The sequence below is a fragment of the Corapipo altera genome, unplaced genomic scaffold (genome assembly GCF_003945725.1).
Source record: "Corapipo altera isolate COAL_440 unplaced genomic scaffold, ASM394572v1 55, whole genome shotgun sequence".
Classification (NCBI taxonomy): domain Eukaryota; kingdom Metazoa; phylum Chordata; class Aves; order Passeriformes; family Pipridae; genus Corapipo; species Corapipo altera.
Window position 1 is genome coordinate 5,810,859 of NW_020884882.1, and position 24,687 is coordinate 5,835,545.

Sequence of the window (24,687 nt, forward strand, 5' to 3'; positions counted from 1 at the left end):
AGCTGGGGAGGTGTGTAGCCAGGTGGGCATTGGTCTCTTCTCCCAGGCCACCAGCAGTAGGACAAGAGGGCACGGCCTTAAACTGTGCCAGGGGAGGTTTAGGTTGGATATTAGGAAGAAATTTTTTACGGAAAGAATGATCAGACATTGGAATGGGCTGCCCAGGGAAGTGGTGGATTCTCCGTCCCTGGAGGTTTTTAAGATGAGAGTGGATGTGGCATCAGTGCCATGGTCTGGGAACCACGGGGGTGTTGGATCAAGGGTTGGACTTGATGATCTCGGAGGTCTTTTCCAACCCGGTTGATTCTATGATTGTGTGTGTGTGTGTGTGTGTGTGTGTGTGTGCATGTATTGATCTTGACATATATTCTGACTGCCTGTATGTGTGTATATGGAAAGCAAGCACAAGGAGCCAGTCATTCCCCTCTCCTGACTCACACACAAGTACCCCCCCATATCCACCTCTACATCCAATTTATTTAAATATTTATTTATGACTCTGCATTTTCTTTCATTTTGTCCTCACCTCCCTCCCCCTCCTCTTTCTCAAAGAACTACAAAAATAGCTAAACTACACCTGCATGTAAACGACCCTTTTCTATATAAACCAGACAGAAATATAGAAATGATACATAACTATATTAAAAAATGTAAATATATATAAAACACACACACATAAGCATGTAGAAGAAAAATGTGTGTAGACAAAGAAAAAAAGCACACATGCACACACACAAAGCATATAAAATAATTTAAAATGTGTCTGTTTGATCATCTCTCTCTCTTCATATATATTTAAATGTTTTTATATAAAAATATAAATAAAATGGATATGAGGGTAGCCATGTGTCTGTGTGAGATAATTTTTTCTCATTCTCTGAATATATAGGTATATGAAGAAAGAAATACTTTATGCTGCTGTATGTACATGGGTAAGGCTGCCACCACGTGTGTCTCATAAACAGAAAACTGTAACCAAGCTCAGTTGTGCTCTGTCTCTGAGCCTTGGGAGACGTGTCTGTGTAATACAGCAATACACACACACAACTCTGTCTGTGCTGTCTTGTTTGCACTTCCTTGCTGTTTTGCTCTCCAGCTCGCAAAAGACGTGTCCTGATAAATAAATACATACACATATTCCTGCCTCTGTGTGTTCTGAGAATACAAACCTCGTACGTGCCAGTGTTTAGCTAAAAACACTTTGTGTACCCATAGAATCCTGAACGTGTTTTTGTGTTTATACCACACACTTCCCTCCGAGCACCCCAAGGGGTGTGCCAGGCAGGGGTCCCTGCACACCTGGGTGTTGGGGCAGGGCAGGCTGGTGTGGTGTCAGCTGTTTGGGGCTCCAGGTGTGCGGGGATGGGGCTGGCACTCTGCCTGCCCGCAGCAGCTATGGCAGAAGGGCTCCTGCTGTAGGGTCAGGGCAGGCTGCAGCACAGGACATGTCCAGTACCAAAGCCCAGCCTGCTGGCACTGCCAAGGCATGCACTGATCTTTCCCACCCCGGGCCTCGCAGGTCGGTGTCTCCGTGCTGCTTCCCACGTGCCAGCGACGGCAGTTGGCCTTTAATTCCTTTGACGCTGCTCTCCCCCCACAGCCCCTGCAGCACAGATGTGGTTGTGTGATTCCCCAACTTTCATATTTGCACCAGCATCTCACAAAACACAGCTGCCTCCCCAACGGCTCCGGCCCTTGGCAGAGCAGCCGCAGCCGCCAGACTCGCCACCTGCCCTGCCGTGACCTCACACGGCTTCCCCCACCCTGCAAACTCAGGGCTGGGTGTAGCTTTGCCTGTTGCACTTGGTGTGGACTGGGGAACCAACCCTTACCCAGCCACACTCCTTCTTTTGGTCTCTCCCTCCTGCCCTCGAGCTGAGCTGCTTCCATGAACCATTGAACAGCTCAGCCTCTTCCAGGACCAGGTTTCCTCTGGGATTCACCCAGCAGCAAGTCACCCTTGCACACGTGGTCATTGCACCAGCAACTCCTCAGACAAAAAGGTCAGCAGAGAAGTAAAAGCCACGAGGCCCCATTGATGCAGGGAGTGGTTTTAAGTGCACTGTTACCCTGCAAGGACAGTCTGTCCAGCCAGCTTCTCCAGTCCCAGGATTCTCCAGACCACAGTGATGAGGAGCAATTCTTGCAGGAACATGAGTCCCCATCTGTGACACCATCAGCCCTGAGCGTAACAGCAGGGCACCAATTCCCACAGTGCTTGCCTCAGGCACTGGTTTTTGTACACTTGTGTGTATTCCCACCTGTAAAAACATTGATCTGTAAGTGGCAAATGGAATCCTCCGTCTCATTTAGAATCTGTAACATCCTGTGGCAAGGAGCTCCACAGCCCTACCTCCTCTGGAGGACTCTGCCTTGGGTCAGTGCTAGTTTATTTGATTGGAAAGGCATTAAACACAGGGTCTCTTAAGGGCTCAGCCTCAGCTCCACCACCCAAAGCTAAAGCAGGCAGAGGTAGGTGAAGAGTTCAGACCATTCCCTTTTCCCAAAACTTCATGGTTATTGCTCCCCCTCCCCCAGCTTTGCCTTCTCCACATGAGAACTGTATCCAGAGAAATCAAGTGCAGAACACTGCTTTAAATGGAGATGAGCAGAAGGTCCAAGTCTTTCAAAAGAAGCAGACAGAAGAGTCGCACCAGGACACGTTGCAATCACAGAGTTATTCAAAATTGATGTGGACAGCAAAAGCCCAGTCAAGTGAGAAAAGTGTGATAGGACAAAGCCATAAAATAGGATATGGAGCACAAAGACTGTTAGAAGGTTCTTGAAATAACTGCCCTCATTTCTCTAAACTTTGTTTTCCATCTTCCTCTGGGTACAGGACTCAGCTCAGCATTCATGAGTGCAAGCAGAGGGTCATGCCCAGCCTTGAGAAATTAAAGGTTTAACCAAGGAAGGGCCTGGGAGGGTACACTCCAAGGTTCCCCAGGGCAGCCTTGCTGGTGAGCTGGAAGGGCTTAGCCTGCTCTTCTCACTATCCCCTCCCAGAGGAGGGCAGCAAGAGCTTTTACAGCACTGCCCTCCTTGCCCCCCTGCTACAGAGGCTTTCATGTACTTGGGACAGGGCTGAAGGACTGTGCTCATGGAGGAGGGACCTGATCCAGCACCATTCCTGGCCCTGCAAGCAGCTTCCAGAGAAGCAGAGGGGTAACCCCCCTCCTAGTTCCCCAGCCAACCAAGCAAGCAGGGCCAGCTCACCCCACTCACAAAAACCAATCTGAAAGGTACAAACTTTATAGTAAGTAAGAAGCACAAATATCCTTCAATTAGCAGGCACTGGCTGGCTACAATGGCAACTAGAGACAGAGGAAAGAAAGCATGTTAGTGAAGGAAAAAAAGAGAGTCAGAAACAGGAGTAAACAAGAAGGTTTGTTCTTGTTAAGTTTATTGGCATCATGTTTGTCTCTTTACATAAGAGCTCAGCCTACGTACTAGAATGTAGACCTCTGGAAAACAGGTAGAAGGGCTCCATTTAAGCAAGCTACGAACGCAAGAACAAATACCAGGAAGAAAGGAAGAGAGGAAAGGGACTAGATTGCCAAGTTTTTCCATACCAAAAATCCAGATTAGCAGTCAGTAAGAAGAAAGGGAAGATTCATAGTCCAGGTCATTCATCAAGAAACAGCTACCACACCCCAGGTAGGAGAGGAGCTCCTTCCACAGCACAAAGAGCCACAGGGACACCTCAGCTCTGGCTCCTCACGCTCGCTCCAGGATGTTAGGAGTTAAGCAGTAGGGGAGGTGAACAAATGAGGTCATTTCATAGCTGTATTTAATTTTAAATCCAATAATCCAGTGTGCATATCAATGCTGTTAGGCGAATCTGAGAATTTAGATACAAGGAAGCCAGACAGATTTTTCCAGAAGATGAAGCCTTTTTGGCCTCAAAACAAGAAGGCTTACATAGTTCATCTCTACTGTACAGAATACTGCCTCTATCTGGACTCTGTGTTGCTAGCACACTGCAGGTCACAAGTGTCCTCCTCACTTTCTACACAACCTGTGTTTCAGTACTTGAACATGTAATTCAGGAATTTTACACTAATTTATACATTTTTAATTGGTTGCATATATTAACATGTACTATAAGATTTTTCCTAAAGAAGCATTACATAATACATGGATACTGTAAAAAGATCTGATTAGTTAAAAGTAACAAGCATTAACAGAGATACATACAAAACTCAACCTAGTCAGACTGAGTGCTGAGCTTGCAATGAACTATGGGTAATCAGCCTTTCCAGTTGCAGCCTTCACAGGGGAAAACACGAGACAGTTAAAAATGTATGTAACTTGTTACACAGATTACCTGTAAACAGTTTCTCTCCATTGGACACCCGGAATTAGATTCAGTTCCAAACATACATAAGAGTTTCCATTTTAAACTAAGAGAAAGGTCTGTTACCATGAAGTGTGATGTGGATGGTGTGGGAACGTGAGCTCTGAAGTGCAGGACTCAGACGCTCATGGGAGATGGGTGGATTTTGGCAGCTGGAGATGCAATTTTTTTTTTTTTAAATTTCATTTTAAACACAGAAGAGGGGCTGTGTGTTTGAAGGCCTAAGTGTGATATTCGTTTGTGAAGGACTGTGCTCAACCCCTCCCTCTCCCCTCAGCAGCTGCAGCTCTCCGCAGAAGCCTTTGCTCGGTCAGTCTTGTCTAGTTTGATGGGTTCGGGGAATTCATTGTAAAGCTCCACTTCGGTTTCCTGGTGGGAAAGAAGGAGGAGTCAGTGCCACAGCTCTGCAGGCAGCTCCGAGCATGCAAGGAGTCATTCTTGGCAGGGAAAGGCTGAGCCCCAGGCTGCCCACGGCAGGCGAGCTCTGCAGGCAGGACCAGCGCAGGGCCACCCACCGGCTCTCTCCCTACCTGTTTAAGTGCATTTCGTGCAATCGTCTGGAAAGCTTGTTCCACATTAATGGCCTCCTTGGCACTGGTTTCAAAGTAGGGGATGTTGTTTTTACTGTAGCACCAGGCTTGCGCCCGTTTTGTGGTGACCTGGGTGGACAGAGAGCAGCATCACCACCTTCTGCTGCACAGGAAGGGGTTTTATTTCCAGGACAAGGGCAGAGACCCCTCATATCCAACCTGAGCAGCTCTGACCTCAAAGCCACAGCCCTGATACAGAACACAGGAGACCAGTGCCCACCACCAGACACACCCAGCCCCAGGGCAAGGAGCACTGTGGCTGAGGGAGATGAGACCACAGGGCACAGCCTGCTCCAGCACCCACAGAGCACTGGCTTTCTCCTTTAAGAGCTTCTCAGCACATCTGGGGGAGGAGAAGCAGCTCCTCTCCTTGCATCTCCCCAGGAAGCTGCTGCAATCCTTCCACCAGTGGGCAGGAGCATGCTGTGCCCAGGGGTCTGACCTCTCCAGGCAGGAGAAACCCTTCTCCAGTAGCAGACAACATCTGAGCCACACTCAGGCACCTCCCACTCCTGCTTCCCAGAGAGCCCTCCCACATTCCCACAAGGTCTCCCACTTCAGCGATTTCTTAAGAGGAGGTTAGTTAAGTCCCAGTACTCACTTGTCTGTTTTCTAGGTCAATCTTGTTTCCCAGCACAACAAAAGGAAAGTTCTCAGGATCCCTTGGACTGGCCTGAATGAGGAATTCGTCCCTCCAGCTGTCTAGGGTTTTGAATGTGTTGGGGGCCGTGACATCAAACACCAGCACACAGCAGTCTGCTCCCCTGTAGAAGGCAACTCCCAGAGACTGAAACCGCTCTTGGCCTGCTGTATCCCATATCTGGAGCAAAAGAGAGGGCAGATAAGCCAGCTCTACTCTGACAGTCAGTCTGCAATTAGGACATTAATTCCAAAACTCCCCACCAGGCACATACTGTCCCCAGCCAGCAGCACCCGAAGGCTTGGGAATTTCTGTAGGCACTAAGCATCAAGAGCCAGAAACATCTTCTAAAGATAGTTGACCCTTTTAGTGTTCAGCCTCAGCCAGGGATATATCCTTGTTCTGGGCAAGCAGGACTTGGGTATTAGGGTGAGCAGGTGACCTGCCTGCAGTGCTTGGGTGCACCTGGGCTCCAACAGGGCTTTTGCTGCCTTGCAGTCTCACCATGGAGAGATGAAAGCCTCACCTAACCAGAGACATAAGCAGGCTGGCAGGTTAACACTACCCCCACAGGACTTGGGGCAACACAAACAGTTGACTTGACTTAGGAGTCCTTTCCCAGCCTTTCCAGTTCTTAAACACCAGGGAAGTAAATCTTTATAGCAAGATCTAGTTTACAGTATCAAACCCTGCTTTTTAAACTGGGCCTGGCAAAGCTGATCTTAGCTGAGCCCAAACTAATCTTTGCCCTCTCTTGTTCAGCCCATGCACAAATTATTAGAGAAGCCCAGAAGCACCTGTGGCCAAGGAAAGTTCAGTGCAAACGGGGTCCACACACAGTACACTGAGTCCTACACCAGTATGGACTACACCAGAGCAGATGCTTCCACACAAGTGGGGTCTAGGCAGCCAGGCACCCCTTGCAGCAGGGAGCAGGGTCCCTCCTTACCTGCATTGTCACTAGCCTGTCATCCACCATCACCTCTTTTGTCAGGAAGTCTGCGCCTATCGTAGCCTTGTACTGGTTACTGAATTTCTTGTTCACATACTGGTTCATGAGTGATGTCTTTCCCACCCTGTACAGAAACACACACACACACACCAAAAAAAACCAAACAAACAAACTTGATAGGCTGTTTCTACAACAACGTTTGCATTAACCACCCTCAACAGAACATCCCAGTGCCCTTTGCTTTCCACAGCCTCCTGGCCTTTCAACCAGGGAAAATACACCCACTGCTGCAAGAAGGGTTCACACCAATAGATGCTGGGCCACCATGCTGAGTAAGAGCATTAGCTACCAAAGGATACAAAGGATTACATCTTGAGAAACCTCGTTTCCCCGCCACTAATCTGCTCCCTTGGCAAGGAGCAGGCATCGCATTATGACCATGAAGGCAATTTTGGAAGACTGTGCCTCTGAGAAACCCATCAGAAACAGTATCTTCAGCTCTGCAGAAGGAGGTGGAGGAACAATCTCAGATCTCACATACACATCTGCTAGACACCCAGAGGTGGAGATCCTCCCCAGAGAGTCAGCTTAGAGGCTCACATGCCCTCTCTGTGGCTGAGAAACACTCCCTGAACAACAGCTTGCTGGGCACAGTGGTATAAATAAGCCTTATGTCATAGGAATCAAGTTACAGCCTGCACAGCAAGTAACCTGTGACAGCAGAGCAGGCTCCTTGCTGACAGCACAGAGCAAAGCCTCTCACTCCAAGGGGCAGGCTCTAGCCAGGCCAGGGAGGCAAAGCAGATGGCTCAGTATAGACTGTGTCTCTGACAGAGGCAGAATTTTAGGAAGCCACCTAAGATTGCTTACTAGTGATATTTTTTTCTTCAGTTAAGTGAAATACTCTTTCCAACAGCACATGTTCCTGCAGAAAGGCTATTCAGTTCTGCTACTGGAGTGGTTGGTCCATCACATTTCCCCCATTTAATATTGTGGCAGGACTTCAAGATATTAAACTGCAGGGACACATTCAGGACAGAGGATAGTAAAGAGTTCTTAAACCTGTAAGGTAACACAGCTATCTGAGGCTGTAAAATCTCTCCTCCCTGCACTGCTGGTTTCTTACAGTGCATGCAGGCTGCCACTAGTCAAGAGCACTGCTCTAGCCAGATACAGATTAGCAGCTTAAAGGCTCCTCTACTTACCCAGAGTCTCCAAGGATGATGACTTTCAGTAACACTTTCTTCCTAGAAGTCATCTTTCACACTAGAAAGGAAGAACAATTCCATCAGAAACCATTAGCATGATATTCCTCAAGGAAGAAAGCAGCGAGTTTGGAGTCTGAGAAACCTGATTCCCAGCAAGGAGCCAGTGACAGCACTCCTGAAACCAGACTCCAATTCAAGGCTACACTAACCAGGTATCTGCCCAGTTCACAGGTAGGGCCATGCCAGACCAGTAGGGGCAATTTAATACTAAGAGGTAGATGAGCCAAGCACTTGTCCTTTACAGTACCAAGATCTTTCTGGATCCTATTTCCAGGTCATTTGGTGGATAAACTAGCCCAGGTCTTCTCCCTTGCCGTGCAGGAGGCAGTGCAACAAATCATATCAGCTCCTTACACAGGCTAATTCTTACACAGGCCAGGAAGTGAGATGTAAGCAGACACGTCTAATGCCACACTCAAGCTTTTTTATGTTGTTGACTAGTCTCCCAGCAAAAAATAAGAAAAAAGTATGACAGCTTTGTCTAGCAGCTGTGCTTTGTGAAAGTACTGAATCCCAATGACATGCTGTGGTTAAGCAGCCCCAACAGCCACACAGGCCCGTTTAACAGGTGAATTACAAAGCAAACTGACACCAGACTCCGTGGCTTTGCTGTGGGCACACAAAGCTGACTGCTGCCACCCCACCTTCCATGGAAGGACAAGGTTACAGTGACAAGCCTCAACATTCTGCCTACTGCTCTGTGAGATGAGTTGTTTGTTCAGTTGTACCCTGCCATGATTCCAGTCCACTTTACAGGCAGGTGGCTCCAAACAGGCCAATAACAGTCCGTCCAATTAGCAAGAGAGCTGAGCTTCAGAGTTCCACACTTACTTGCTCCCAGGTCTCCTTCAGGGCACTGAAGCAGCTACAAGTACATGAGCTGCAGCAGGCCTGAATACACTTCTGGATATGCTTTAGCACAGTGAGAGCAAGTTCCAGGTCTTGCCATTAGTGGCTGAGTACAACTTTCCTACTCCACACCTCTAGGAAGACAGTGGGACAAACCACTCTTAGGTGCTCAGGTTTGATCAGATCACAGACTCTGGTTTGGTGGTGACCTGGTCCACAACACAAGGACTCCTTGGCTTTCTCAGAGGAGCCAGAAGATGTTGATAGATGTGCTATTTGACTTCAAAGACCCTTGACAACAGGCTTCAGGTATTGAGCCCTTACGTGGGGACTTGATTACCCTAAAATTCCCATCCTGCTACACCACATTCACTGCACCACACAACTCCTCCACATAACTCTTCGGGAGCTATTCCTGACTTTCACAGCTAAGGAAGCCTTCACTTCTACAACAGGGAATTTGTGTCTTCTAAGCAGCTGGGTCCTATGTGCTTCCTGGGATACACAACAGCCTAATCTGCTGAGGAACTGCACCCACTTCAGCCCACTATTACAGGAGGTAACATGCTCCAAGCTGTAAAAGCCTCTTACTAGATGCAGCCCAGTTGAAAAAGATCTTAATCATCTCAAGCTTTGAGGGTTAAAAAACATGAACTGTTTTAGCTTTTGCTATCCATGAAAGTTGCAGAAGCTGAAGGAGCACTCCTGCAGACACTGTAGTAGTGGTGCACTTACAACTACACCTTGTTGGACTGCACTCACCTCACAGTCACAGAATCATTTAGGTTGGAAAAGACCTCTAAGATCATTAACCCCAACCGTTAACCCAGCACTAACCTGTCAAGCCACCACTAACCCATGTCCCTCAGTGCCACATCTACAGAGCTTTTAAGCACCCCCAGGAACAGTGATTCCACCACTGCCCTGGACAGCCTGTTTCAGTGCTTGACAGTGCTTTTGGTGAAGAAATTTTCCCTCATGTCCAATCTAAATCTCCCCTGGAGCAACATGAGGCCATTTCCTCTTGTCCCATCACTTGTTAACTGGAAGAAGAGATCGACTCCCACCCGGCTACAATCTCTTTTCAAGGAGTTGTAGAGCCATAAGCTCCCCCCTGAGCCTCCTTTTCTCTAGACTAAACAACCTCAATTCCCTCAGGTGCTCCTTGTCAAATCCGTGCTCCAGCCCCTTCCCCAGCTCTGTTGCCCTTCTCTGGACAGCACTCAGCACCTCAATGCATGATTTGCAGTGAGTAGCCCAAAACTGACCCCAAGATTCAAGATGTCTATGACATATAGCAGGCTTTTCCTCATCCTTTGTCACTGTTGCCCTCCACATCTAATAAAGTATGGGGATTCCCCTTAGCTCTCCTTTTGTTGCTAATGTACAGAAACACTTTTTATTGTCCTGTACAGCAGTAGCCAGATTAAGTTCTAGTTCAGTTTTTGCACTTTTGGCTTTCTCCCTGCATAACCTCATGACATCCTTGTAGCCCTCATGCATCTGGTAATATATCTAGATGGGAAACACTGCTGAGGACATAACAGCCAGGGGCTGTTGAGGGAGTAGCAGTGCCAGGTCACCCACAGGGCTCATGCTACCCTTAGGTGGGTGTTAACAGATACCAGAGAGTCTGTACAGGATAGTTCCTCCAAGTGTAAACACCTCTCTTTTCCAAGGGACTGCATTGCTCACTGATCCAACTGGCAGCCCAGCAATACAAGCCAAGACAGAATCAGCTGAAAGTTGTCAACAACACCAACATTTAGTCCTCCTTCTGCTCTTGCCAAGATCCACACTCTGTGTCTTGTCTCCCCTACAGCCAGGGGGAGAACAGACCACAGAAGCTCCTTCAAGCAGCCTGCACCTCCTGTGTCTGCAAACCACATAACACAAGTGACATTTGCACCAGCCAAGCCAGAGACTTCAGCACAATCAGCTCAGGTGGAGCAAGGAGTGAGCAGAGCTTTGAAGCAGCCTAGAGACAGCTGTGTACACTGAACTGTCATGAAAAACATCTGTATAGGTTCAGATCCAGTGTGAGTCACCTGATTTCCTCAGGACAGAGGAAAACAACTCACCCTGAAGTGCCTGTGCCAGAACCCAGCATGCTCCTGGGCACTGCTTCTATTTTTCTCGGAGTGTTTTCAGTATCACTTGCCACTGGCTGCTGCAGCTCACTGCCTCCTGGTAGTCAAAGCAGCTTTGGACCAGCTAGCATTAGTTCTCTCGCTTAGGGAGAGATTTGCAGAGCCCTAAATTGCAACACTAAATCTCACTGGATGCTTATCACCCAAGTTCAACACAGCCTGAAGTCCCACTGAGAAGGGAGGGAAAACTGCTCTGTCAGGACTCATTACCTTGGAAGCAACTCAGCTGAGCAGCCACCTGCAGACATAGGAAGTTGGTCTGAGTCAGAGCTGACTCTGCCTCCCTGTCACAGCTGATGGGTTGCCCAGCAGTGAAGGGCTGTCAGCCTCACCAGCACCGGTCAGGTGAGACACAGCTTCCATCCAGGTGATGCAACGGATGTGAGCCAGAGCACAGAAGGAGCTGCCTCAGCTTGGTATTTGGTTTGGGCCATATGACAGTGAGGAATTCCAGCCCCATCAGGGGCCAGCAGTGGACATTGCCCAGTTTTACACCCCTGTTCTACTAGGCTTGACTGATGCTGCCTTGAAACTCAGCCAGTTGATAGGCCAAGCCCTCTTATTAATCTTCTCATTGAAGGTATAAAAAGACCTAATACAAGAAGAGAACACATCTCCAGGTCCTGGAGAAAGTACCAGTGTTTGAGCTCCTGGAGCCTTCCTATAGAAGGAGACCCCTCTAAGTGTAAGCAGTAGAGCTGCTCTTTACAGCAGCATCTCTGCTAGTTCCCTCATCCTCACCATGCTCTGTGTGGCTGAGCAGGTCTCCAACAGCAGCTTCAAAGCAGCTGTTTGTCTGTTTGTGCTGAACAGACATCTGACTGGTCCTAGTGAGGTCCTCAGTTTAGATGGATTGAATACACCCTTCCTTACCTTAAAAAGGGTTTCTTAGGAAGCAACCTAAAGGGTCAAACCACTCCAAGGGCAGGATATGTCTCCTCCAATGTTTGCTTACAGACACAAGTGTTTTTAACAAACTGAGGTACTCTAAGTGCAAGACACCAGTGCTCTCTGAAAGTCCTGTAATTGAAGTCTTACTACAGTCTTAACATGATGCAAAAGACTTAGATGACTTCAGCTCATACTAAGCTAACAGCAAACACAACATCTTTGTGGCAGAGAATGTTTCCACACATTACAGTGTAAGTAAGTTCAGAAATACCTCAGTCAATTCTGATTACAGCTGCTGTGTCTATAGAATAAGGTGCAACCAACCAACCTTGAGCCAGGTTCAGTACTCAGATTTGCTCACATGAAGTCAGAGGCAATTTATGATATTCTCTTGTTAACACAGGCTGTTTTTCCTCACATTACATGGCATTAGTCACTACTGCCTGTGTCCCAGAAATGGAGCCCACACACATGCTCTAAGCTACACAGATCTCATTTCTGATGAACCTTGCTAGTACAAAATCAGCTATGGAAGACCAAGAAGAATACAGTGTTAGCTAACAGAAGAAGCAGGTTTGAATACCTGAAGGAGTAGTTAGTTCAGATGAGGAGTTTCTCCAGTCATACCTGCAAGAAACACTAAATTACTGAGGTAAATTACTGAGGTAAGCTGAGATGTTGGTTGTGCAGGGTTTCCCCCATGCTCCTGCAAAGAAGGAGCTTGGCTTGAGTTGAGTTGGGATCCCACTGACTCAGCATTAAGACTATTTTGCACTATATAATGCAGCTTGTCTGTCTTTATGGTATTTGATATAATTATTCCGGAGCAGCACCCTGTCAGAGGCACACATGCCCTTCAGAGGGCAGTGTGTGAGCTCACACGGGACTCTCATCCAGTCCCAGGAGCATTTCTGAACAAACACTTCCTTTTTCAGAGGTACCATGAAGAAAAACCTGTTTGTTAAGATTGATCCAAGACATCAGTTGTGTTTTACACTGTGTGAAGTCTCCTGCAGCGAGATCACCTGCATGACTGCTCAGACCACAGCCTGCCAGCAGCACACCCAGCTAGCTCTGCTCAGGAGCCACCAGACACTTCACATCAGCCAGGAGACCAGTCAGCATCATTCCTCCTCCTGGTCTAACTGGTGCCAAAGGAATGACACAGCTGTCTCCAGTACAGGAGAGGAGTCCTTCCACTTGACTTTTAATGCCAATCCTCTAAGCAAACAAGCCATTAATAATATGCTGACCCTCATGAAATTAAGCTGGTACAGCACACTCTCTTCTGCAGTTCTGTTATAACCTTTGTAAGGCTCACCTGCAGGAGCAGCAAGGGAGAACCTATAACACCTGACCTGCAAGTGTCACTGTCTTACCTGACAGGAAAGGAAGAGTCAAAAAAACTGTCCTATGAAGCTTCATAGTGCTACAGCATCACAGATGCAAGAGCAAATAAAGCCTATGCCAAGTCTAATTAGGTTTCCCTTGTTTCTTCAGAGTACATTGCAACTGTCCTTTTACTTGCTATATTAAGACAGCTGCTTTAACTCAAAGCAGAAATGGATGGTTAAGGATTCCTTAGAGATTTTTACATGTGTCAAGTCACAATGCAGGCATTTTAATATTAATCAGGTTGGTACAAGCAAAGAACAGTAGGAGCTTGCATTGACCAGACCTTAGATTAACTACCCTTTAATAGAAGTAGGCCTTGCAGGAGAACACTGTAGGTTGCTCATGCACAGTTTTAGAAATCATCCAGCCTTGGGGGGATTCTTACCTCCATGGAGCTTCCTAAGCAGTAGCATACCCTTATCAGTTCAAGTCACAATCCTAACATATTTAAAGAGATTGGAAGAACTGGGATATTTGACCAGGAATTCTCTGGTCCTACATCTATCAGGTTGCCATCTGCACCTTCCACTAGAAGCCAGCTGAATGCTGAAGCAAGGCTGTTGGACTGCACCTCTTGCCTTGTGTCCTCTGCCAGGAATATTCAACACCGTGCCAAGAAAGCACAAAGCAGTGGGTGAGCAAGGACTAAGCAGAGCTAAACAGTGAGGCACCTACTGCTGCTCCCCTGACCCAGCAGACAGCAAAAGAGTAAGCAGGTGTTCCACAAAAAGGCCTATTTGAAGCTGAAGCACTGCAGGCCAGTTCTGGGTGCTGTGGCTGATAAGCAGAGCGTTCACTTCTCCACTGTATCACAGGACCTTCAGCTAAAACACCCACCATGGACAAGGTGATCTGGATAGATCAGGTCTCCATTAGGGCACACATGACAGTGGGCTCACCACAGTGACCAGACTGAGCAGAAGACAGGCAAACCTGAATACTGGAAGAACCTTCTGCCCTGAAAAGCAGAAAAAGTGCCCTAAAATGCAGCTAAGTGCACTTTTGACACAGAAACAGCACCTCTACTCACTGTTCTCTTGCATGGGGGAGGCTGCAGAGCAGTATGTCTCTGTACTACACCAGAGAACTATTTTTAATCCCTCCCTTCCCCCCCCGCAAGGGTTCTGCATTTCTTCAAGGAAACCGAAGCTGGAAAAATTATTCAGGACCAGCTCAGTCAGACTGAACCAGTTCCCTCTCAGAAGCAGCAAGTTCCCTAGCATGTTTGGGACCTCAAGGGGTTATTTCTGCTTAGATCTTCAGCCACTGAAATAAGATGGTCACTGAATGCTTATCCTGTTCTTAGACAACCAAGCACACATCACTTGCCCTATGGTCACACTGTACCCTGCCATGGTTTAGTTAAGGTTTGAGTAGACACAGGAATTTGCTCCAATTCGGCTACTCTGAAAATGCAAGGCCTCATCCTGAGGAAAGGCAGATAGCCTATGATTGCCATTAGTTGACCAGGATTACAGTTCCTGGTTATAGTGTCCAAGTGGTCCAGACATCCTTTGAACTGAAGCCTCAACCTCCAACTGGAGCAGGAGCCCAAGGCGGGGCTGAACAGCTTTACCAATTACAATTTAACATCATCATCATGTTTCCTACTAGCTGGTCACAAAGACATTGTGTCTACTATAAGTAACAGAAGTACACAAAGCTACAAGTAACAGCATGAGCAGTTCAACACAAGTACTTGAGACCATTAGATTATCAACCTTCAACATCTGACTTGCACTCTCCTGAGAGTGACACAACAGCCCAGGAGCAGAACAGAAGTCCTGCTTTTTTTCAGTTGGGCAGAAGCTCAGCATTAGCCAGAGGTCAATCAGCAGGGCCTATTATCTCATATCAACATGGCTTAAGAGGAGTCAAGCTGCCTTCAAGGAAGAAACTAGAAATAAGGCTGCCTTTGAATTACTTTTTTTTTGACTGCTACAGAGCCTGCATATTTTCCTTACCACACTCGAGCGCTATACAAGTGGAGCACATGCCCAGCATCCTCACACCAAGGACTACTACAGAAGCACAGAATTTATAACAGCAGGTTGAATCTTGCATTGACAGAGGCAGCACAAGCAGGACAGTACTCTCTTCCACTCCCATGACAGGTCTACAAGTAGCTCAGCTTCCCCAGCTCACCGGAAGAATCCATTGAGGAAAGCCTCACACTTAGTGGGGACACATGCTGGCTAAAAAGGAAATTAAGAACATCTTGTCATTCAGGTTGACAACTTGCAAGAACTGCTCTCTGTAAATGGGTTGTTTTTTAGGGCAATGGGCTCCTACAGTCCATACACTCACTCAGAGGTGCTTCAGAGGTGCCCCCAGGCCTTGCTGATGTACCACAGAGCAGCAGTCAACTCCAGTGAAGCCCACACCAAAAGCAGCTGGCAAGATATTCCTGTGACAGCTTCACCAAAGGGTACACTCTAGCTGCTGCTGTATCAGTAGCATCTCAAAACTTCCACCTCCTTCCTCCCCACACATTTATGATGCTGTTCTAACCAACATATTCTGTCCTGCTGGTACCCAGCCAAGAGCTCAAGCACAGCTCATCGTTCCCTGCTCAGGAGGAGCAGCTCAGCTGCCTGCTCCTTACTGCAGCTCCACCAAGAGCAGGCTTCTGTCCAGTTGGTACCTTTCCCAGCCAGCCCTGTGAGGCAGAAATTACCTCTGTTCAGGGAGCTGGGAGCATCAGCTACAAATTAATTTTTGATACCTTGTGTAAAACATTATATTGCAAGCTGTCAGGTGTAGGTATGCTGTCCAGTATATCCCACTCTCATCTGAGAGTCCTAAGCCAAAAGCTTCACTTGCTTGAAGAACAGCCTAGAGCTTTAGATGCCTGCTAACACACTAGCTCAGATCAAAATAGAATCTTAAAACATGTTTCAGTACCCCAGAGGAATTGGCTTTTTAGACTACAGCTGTCTGCAGTAAGTTTCCAACTCATTTTGAGGGTGGAGTTACAGCCTCCAGTCCTGGAGAAGCTGCTCTAGAACCAAACAAAGCTCAGGAACCAGCAGCAGCAGCAGCCGCCATCAGCTGTAGCTCAGCCACATGGCTTCAAGTTCTGCTCACTGTCTGCTTCAAAATGAGCACCAAACTGGTGTGACACGGTGCTAAAAGCCGACTGACGTGGTCTGTGAGGCAGCTCCCAGGTGGAGATGACATCAGGCCTACTCACTCTGCTGCTGTTCATGGACAACATGCTCTTAAAACAGCTCAGTGCTAAAGAGAGAGAATGATGGGGCAACATGCATCTTGGGGAAATATGCAGGAAATCCAGCTGGGAAGCAGAAACTCTGGAACAGCTTTGAGCAGAATAGCCTCTTGGTGCAACCAAGGAAGCTCCAGAGCCAGCGCTGGGTAAGACGCTCCTTTCAGTGGCAGTAAGGTTTTAGCTTGCCCCAAACACACCCTCAACACCCAGCTGAAGACTATCATACATCCCTGATGTGGACAAGGACTTGAAGGTCACTGAAAGAGGACATGCCAAGGAGTCCAGGTGACACAGGGAAGGCAGAAGCAATGCCACCAGTAGGAGCCATGTCTGCAGTGGAATCACAGGACTTGCACATGAGAAAGGGTCTGCCCTGCCTGAGGTCTCAGCTCAGCTATGGCTCCCTCAGGGTTGAGATTTGGAAAGCACTGCATTCCTCAGAGGCACTGATGCATATGATCAGTCAGGCTCAAAGCCCAAGTTCTCGAAGCCAAGCTCTTCAGTCCAAGCCTCACTGATTCACAACCCTGTTACACCTCCTGGCATTTCTCCAGATCAGAGTTGTTCTATGCCTGCACAATATTTAAATATTAGCTGTGGAACTAAACAAATTTCTTGCTGCCATAATGAATTGTGACTCTACCCTAGAAAAGTCCAAACTATGTAGGACTAGCCCCAGTCCCTGGTGCCAAAAGCTGATCTCTACTGGTTTAGGCATCACAACAGTCATGTTCTCTTGAGAAGGTATCACATTGATCTGGCTATGTGGTTTGAAAGTAGGAGCAAAACAAGCATGAAGATGCATTTCCTTACAGTACCATGGCAGATGTTTCTCTGTGTTCAATCAAACCACCAGTGCACTTAGGAACACTGGGAAAGGTCTGGAGGTAATTTTTTGCTGTCTACAGGAACACTACTTCACCCAGACTGCTTAGCCTAAGATCACAGGAGCACATGTAGGATCTCCCAGGTGATAAACGCCCTGAGCCAAAGGGAGGGAGGGAAGGGAGTGCAGACAATGCCCCCAGGGATGTAGCCAGCTATGCTGGGCAGTCACTCTAGGTGGAACACTTTGCTTCTCAGGAACCTGGAGATGATCACCATCTCCACAGGTGTAGCAGGTATTGGGAGACTGCAGCTGTGGCAGGACAGGAGTGCAAGAAGTTCCTCTTGGAGTCAATGCCACACAGTAAGAAGACCAGGACTCCCAGAGAGAAAGCCAGACCTGCTGAAGCAGCAGTCTCCAGCTTACAGGAAAGACAGCTCTGTGAGAAAGCCACATCCACAAGCTTCAATGAAAGATGGATGTTTCCAGTCACGAAGTTTTAGTCCACCAGTTCCTCCAGCACCTAAAGGACCCTTACTCCACAGGATATCTTCCTCCCAGGAATGGGCAGACATACAGAGCCAGACTGATAGCAAGTGTCTCAAGATCTTCAGCTACCCTTCTCCTGGAGGCTCAAGGTCATGTCAGTCAAGGATTAATATTGCTGTGCCCCTATCTTCCCAGAGGAAGCAGTTCCCCTGTAAATCCTACAGGCTTTCAGGTAGTTCCCAGCAGATTTTCCCCAAGGATCAAGCTGTTACAAGAACAGGCATGCTTGCTTTAACACCCCTCCCCCTTTATCAGAGCAAGCTCAACTTCCCCTATTCTGCCCTGGGGGAGACAATCTCAGGATGTGGGAGGAGAGTAGAGCACATTGCTGGCTGCTGGGAGACACTAGGCAACAAGCCATGTGTCTTGACTAAGGGCCTTGCCTACGCAAAGCACTGCACTACACCAGCACAGCTTCCATGTTGCCTTGCCTCCACCAGAACAGCCTCCTTGGTGGACAGCTTTCCCATCAGCAGGACAAATCTTAAACTGGAGCAGAGCTACAGTGCTCATACAGCCCAGTTTATACAGTCCTGTCTGTCAGCCTTTTGGCACAGAGCCACCCAACAGTTTCAGTAAGCCCGACACAAATACCAAGGGCCCAGCATGGTTCTCACGTCCCCACTGACAATTCCCCCATTGCTTTCTGTAAACCAAGCACAGTGCCAGGGGCAGCTGGCTTTTAATCTGCATTTCCACAAGATAAGACTATCGAATTCACAATATTGCAAGTCAGCCACGCCACTCAGAAACAGTTGAGTTGTTAGATCTTTACCGTATCTGACAGTATTTTTCAAGTGCTCAGATTAATTTCTAGTTTTGACTACAGCCTCCTAAGTTTTCACACATTCTTGTCATGCTTTCGGTTTCAGAAACATAAATAGGAGGTGTTAGATAACTTTTGCAGTGGTAAGCAAAGCACAGGTCTTGGACCTTGGCAGTGGTAAACAAGCCCTGGTTATCCACTCCTGGCTGTTAGCTGCCACAGTTCCTAGAGGCCTGGAAGGAAACAAGTGACTGGAAGGAGACTTTGACCAAGTCAAACAACGGCCCTCGGGAGGCCTGCCAGACCCTGTAACTTACACCTGACATTCAGATCCAAGAGTGAATATTGTCTCTCTTGTAGCATGAGAAGCTTAATAGAAGAGAAGGGACAAATACTGATGGGAGATCCTACTGCCAGACAAGCAGATGTAGGGAAGTACAAGATCAACACTAATGGCAAAAACCTTACTCCTCCTTCCAGAAGGTCCTGTTCTCAAGTAATGAATCTTCTAGAGAGGAAGCTTCCTCTAGGGACAGGTTGTAATCTAAGAACTACACCTTGATCTGCAAGCAGAACTCTTGATCCTACACACACTCAATACCTCTTACTATGCTAATACAGTCTGCAGAGCAGGATGGACAAGTATTTCAGTACCAGTCCCAGGATGAGAGTCTTAACAGGTAGCTTGCCATGACAGCTGAGTCAGTGCCTAACAAGGAATTCCTACTATGGATACTCAGTTTCACACTCATACTTCATACCCTCATACCTCCTGCACAGATCAATGCTTTATCACTTCAGCTATTCTCTTGATGAAGCTCCACAAAGGGCAAATAAAAACCTCACTTGCATGGCAAGATTAAGACAGCTCTGATGGCAAATGACATCTTCTTGTTAGACAGAGGGAGAGGTCAGGCCCAGGCATGCCTCAGAACCATCTCACTGCTCATGCCTGAGACACTGGCACCACTGTGCCAGTTTGGACTCCAGATATCATTATCCATGTCTGGGAGCTGAGTGACTCAGCCCACTTGAGGGAGACAAGCACTAAGCAGGTTACTTTCAAGAGGATTCTGCTTCCAGCTGGAAAGAGATCAAGGCCTCAGCACAGATTTGTTAGATAAATTGGTAGCCCCAGAAACCAAGGTCCAGATACTCCAGGCAGGTTGGCTCCACAGGCAGCTCCAGCTGCTGGCCTTCACTTTTGTCCACCACACTTCACTGGTCCAGCCTGTCTGTCAACTGACCAAAGTTACAGTATGAAGTGACACAGAACAGACTCCAAAAAATACAAGGGTTTTTTAATTGACATTAAAAGGATCTACTTGATTTCATTTAGCAATTCCTGCTTGAAACTCCTGCAAGTACAGTTACATACAATTAGTCACCTTAAGTTGGCATTTTAAATGGCTGTGGAAAGGTATGAGTAAATCACTCACTACATCAGCACCTTTAAATTATACAAATAGAAATCTGTGCCACAAGCTTACGCTTCAACCCCATCTCAAAGGCAGTGCACCCCTCCTGAAGTTTCACTGCCCTGTAAAGACAGCCATGGCCTCAAAAACAGGTTTCCCAGCAGGAGAAGTCAAGGCTATTCAAGATCAGCTGCAAATCAACACACTCCAGTGGCCTTGATGAGCTTGCTTCCCTCACCAGGGTCACTGACCATGAGATAGCAACAGCAGTGTTGACAAAGCTTCCCCCATGGACGGAGTGCTGGTTGCTGGCACCGGAGAGGAGGAGCAGCCTCGCAGGAACAGCGCTCACAGCAACAATGACATCACCACGGCAGATCTCCACCGAGCAGAAAATGCAGCAGCACGCTGGGCTCGGGAGCTGCATCCCCACGAACAGAGAGCAAAAGCAACAAGCACGCTGGAAGGCAGAGACCAGCCATGTGACAGAGGGGTATCCCTTCACCACCTGCTATTTCTGAGCAGCACATGTGCAGTCACTGACCTTGGGCATTCATTCGCAAGTTTTATTCAAGGTGCATTTAAAGAGAAAGAGGATCTTCAACAGAGCCAGTAACTGCAGAACGGAACATGGTATATTAACTATTGTCATTCGATTAATTAGCCACACCTAATTCAGTTCTGAGATGCACAGCTCCCGTTTGGGTTGTTGCTGCAGAGTGTGACCCTTTTATCCTCACAATCTCCTCTCACAACTACTTCTGAAGGCAGACTGTTATACAGCAACTACAAAGGATCGTTTTAGGAAGCTGCAGGGGGAAGCCAACTCAACTCTAACTCATCAGGCAATTAAACTGCAATTATCAAGACAATGCTGTGCAAGTATGAAGCACTTTAGTATCTGAAGGACGCAAGATTGCTGTCAGACAAGCAGCACCCAGGCAGCTTGTGCCCAGCCAAGTTCAGCATCTAGGTGAAGTCTTACCTGGACTACCTTCTGTTGAGGCAACAAGCTTTAAACTACACTGCAGCTCTGCAAAAAATTCGTAGGTCCATCAGGCCCTAGTAACAAGGGCTCAAGAGTAGGTCAGGTCACAGCTGAGAAGTCCAGAAGACATAATGGAACATTGCAGCACGCAAGGTGAGGGTTCTGTAGTTGTTTATCAAACGCCCAATTTACTTCAGTTACTGAAGAAATTGCTGTATTATAACAACAGGGACAGGCACCAGTAAGTACCTGTGAGCCCTTATCAGCCACCAGTTTTAGAGAATGCAAACATCCAAGCACCCTATTTCATAGCTCTTATTCTCAAGCTAGGGTTTGCCAGGCAGTCTCACGATGCAGCATTTAAAAACACACCCTAATCAAGCATAGGCAATTTTGTTTACAGCCAAATGTTAAGTTCTGCATAAACTAGTCTCATTTTCACATACAAGTCAGACCAAAATCCCATACATGTTAGAAACAGAGTTATTTATAGTTTTGCACAGATGGATTGATTGTAATTGTCATGTTTCCTCAAGGACAAGCTTTGCCAGAGATTTGCTCCAACAGGTAATTCACACGACCTTCCAACACAAGAGTCTTACAACAGGAGCTTTAGGGAGGTGCTGCAGAAATTGAATCTGAGAACCCTCCTGCCCTCAAGCACTCATTTTGGGTAGTAAACCAAACAAAGCAGTATATTCCCAGGTCACTTCAGAGCAGAGTTTGTACATTTTCCACTTTCAGTTAAGGATTCAGTGTCGTAACATGTCTGTGCTACTCAAAGAGTTTGATTCCCTGGCTTTGGCAGGAGGGTCAGGATGGCTGTAGTGCAGCGTCTGCTACACAGTTATTTAAATTCTTAGCTTGGCACCTTCAAGGTACAACTCTTGGGGTGCCACGTTCTCCATCTCTTCTCCCCTGGTGACCAGTGACAGAACCCGAGGGAAGAGCGTGAAGCTGTATCGGGGGGGCTTAGGTTGGATACTGGGAAAAGGTTCTTCACCCAGAGGGTGATTGGGCACTGGAACACGCTCCTCAGGAAAATGGTCACAGCACCAAGGCTACCAGAGCTCAAGAAGTGTTTGGACAACACTCTCAGGCACATGGTGGGATTGCTGGGGTTGTCCTGTACAGGACTAAGAACTGAACTTGATGATCCTTGTGAGACCTTTCTAACTCAGGACATTCTGTGATCCTGTGCTGAACTATCATTAGGGTATTTGAGGACAGGGACCACTGAATGACATCAGAGGAAAGAAGAAAGTTAAACGTAGCTACTGCTGTGCATCTTATCAGTTATACTTCTCACTGCAGCCTGGGAGAGCAAGAAACCACTATTGGATTTTAGAAGTTTTCCTTATTGAGAGGTCAGATTAACCCCATCTCACAGCTTTTCTACACCAGAAGTAAAGTATTAACAGCAACACAAAGGAAAAAAAAAACTAAGGCAGTGATTGAAAGTAACAGTATTAGAGCTGCTCTAATTCTGAGGACTCCGGCCAGGCATGGTGGGTCCACTCATTAGTGCATGGAGGGCCAGTCATGTGTTCAGTCAGCTGTTGGGAGTCACAAGGGGGAGGGGGAGAGACAAGTATACTTGTTCTTCCTGAGTAAGTACAGCAAGGGAGCCCTGATTATTTAACAGGGAATATTCAAATGACTCCACCCACTTTAACCTCAAATTCAGCTCCTGAGAGAGCAGAGTATGTTGACTCCAGCAGCCTGGCTCCACTGGAAGCACAGCCAGGATGCAGCTCCCATCACACAATACCGGTACCACCACAGCCTTCAAGTCATAGCCAGCCAAATACCATGGCATAGCTGGTTATGTACCACTCCCCTAAAAAGAGAACTCTCCACTTCCCCCAGCCACAGTTCCCACACGGATATACAAAGTGTTAGCCATAGGCCAGAGCTGGCCAGCCAGTGGCAAATGCTGAAAGCTTTAAGGTTTCCATATTGGCAAGTGTCAAACAAAGAACAGCTTGCTTACAGCTGGGAGGACTTTGTTCCGTCATGTGTTCTCAGTTTACATACAAAAACCTCATACACACATATCACAACAGCACTGTTTATCAGCAAATATTTTTAGTTTTCAGGGAGGATTCCAGCTTCGACTCAAAAGGTTTGGAGACACTAGGCAAGACATATTCATTTGGATGCTGAGGTTACCTCTCTTCGGATTAAGACAGCCTTTTCACTACTAAAATAATCCCTCTATTTACAGGGAGGATAGGGTAGTTGTCCTCAGCACAACCATTAGGCATTTCCATAATTATTTGTCTATATATACCTGGAGACTAATAACGCAACTACCACTTAATTTACCTTCTTATACACTCACAGCCAAAAGCACTTCCAGCATCCACTCCAATACTTCTCCGGACTGACTCAGGCTTTACACGCACCAACAGCCACTTTCGCAATAACTGCCAGTCCCCTCGGCCGCCTGCTCGGTCACATTAATCGCTCCCAGGGCCGCCGGCTCATCCTAAAAGCGACACCCACCGACCCCCAGAGCAGCATTTCACCGCCCCGGCCCAGCGCCCCCCCAAAGCCTCCCCGGGCTCCGCGAGGAGCTACGGCAGCACCGCACGGCTCAGACAATGCGCTCCCTCCCCGGGAGGCACCGCTCGGGCCTCCGCGAGCCCATCAGGCAGAGGAGGCTCCACAAAGCGCTGGCGAAACGCGCATCCCGGGAGAGGCCCGCGGGGAGGGGCCGCTTCCCGGGGAGACCCCCCTGCATTGTCCCGGGGGCGCGCCAGGCCCAGCCCCGGGGAGCTCGGTGTAGGTGGAGGCAAACGGGCCGGGCCGTGGTGCGGAGCCCGCCGGGAGCACCGAGACAGCGCCGAGACAGCGCCGAGACCGCGCCACCGCCCCGCCGGGGCCGGGGAGGGGCCACCAGCGGCGCCCCCCGCCCGGGGCGGAGCCGCCTCTGCCCCCCCATCGCCGGGGAAGCCGTGCAGGGCTCCCCCATCCCACCCGGTCCCCGCGGGCTCACCTGGTGCTGCTGCTGCCGCGGCCCGGCCCGATCGCTGCCCCCCGCCCGCCTCGTCCGCTTTAATGGGCCCCGCCGCCCCCCGCGCCCGCTTCCGCCTCCCCGCCGGCTTCCGATCACGGGGCCGCGCCGTCACCGCCGCCCGCCACACGTGACCGCGCGGCCCGCCCGCCATCTCGCGCCCTGTGCGGGGCGCGGGCCCCGCCGGAGCCCGTCGCTGTGCTCACTGCGAAATAAATGTTTATAGTGCTGTCCAGAGGGAACCTGCCTCCTCCGCGGCCTCCGATCGCCCGAGGGCAGCGAACACCACGCCCCGGGCGGAGGGGAGCAGGAAGGGGCTGGGGAAACCTTCACGCTTTCCGAAATAAAAGATGGGGACACAAGGGCGCGAATCTGTCCTTTGGTCTTCTCTGGAAGGTGTTGAAGAAATAGCAGCCTGCCTTTGCGGTTAAATTAGTATATGGGGAAAAAGCGTCTTCAGTGAAGGCTATTAGAAATAAAGAGGTTATATTTTAGAATATATATATATATATTTAATCTCAGCTGTGTTCTGGAGTGGGGTAGTAGCAACAGCATTTGTCAGGAAAGAAGCTGAAAGTAAAAAGATGTCAATTGAAGACACATTCAGATTGATTATTCAGATCAATAGTGCAGGCAAGTAAAATGGGACTGTGTAAACTCTCTGGACCTTAGTCCATGGCGTACAAGGTTAAATCCATATTTTCTACTCTGTTGACAGTGAGTTTGTTATTCAGCAAATACTTGAATATTGTCATGCATTCATCCAGCTTGTGACTGTTGTGGTTTGGGTAGCCCATGAA

At 48.2% G+C, this 24,687-nt stretch overlaps 1 protein-coding gene across 2 annotated transcripts; it reads right to left on the reverse strand.

The window, feature by feature from the left end:
• Positions 1 to 3,374: 3,374 nt before the first annotated feature.
• On the reverse strand, positions 3,375 to 23,980 carry RAB7A (RAB7A, member RAS oncogene family). 2 transcript variants are annotated; one of them, XM_027640849.1, is made up of 6 exons: positions 23,870 to 23,980; positions 7,745 to 7,805; positions 6,537 to 6,663; positions 5,549 to 5,767; positions 4,888 to 5,016; positions 3,375 to 4,726 (listed from the first exon to the last, which is right to left on the reverse strand). In XM_027640849.1, the coding sequence occupies exons 2-6, from the start codon at positions 7,795 to 7,797 to the stop codon at positions 4,631 to 4,633; spliced, it is 624 nt and encodes a 207-aa protein (XP_027496650.1). In that variant the 5' UTR covers positions 7,798 to 7,805; positions 23,870 to 23,980; the 3' UTR covers positions 3,375 to 4,630. The 2 variants fall into 2 exon arrangements, with proteins under 2 accessions (XP_027496650.1, XP_027496651.1); XM_027640850.1 differs by lacking the exon at positions 23,870 to 23,980 and adding an exon at positions 23,197 to 23,217.
• Positions 23,981 to 24,687: the final 707 nt, after the last annotated feature.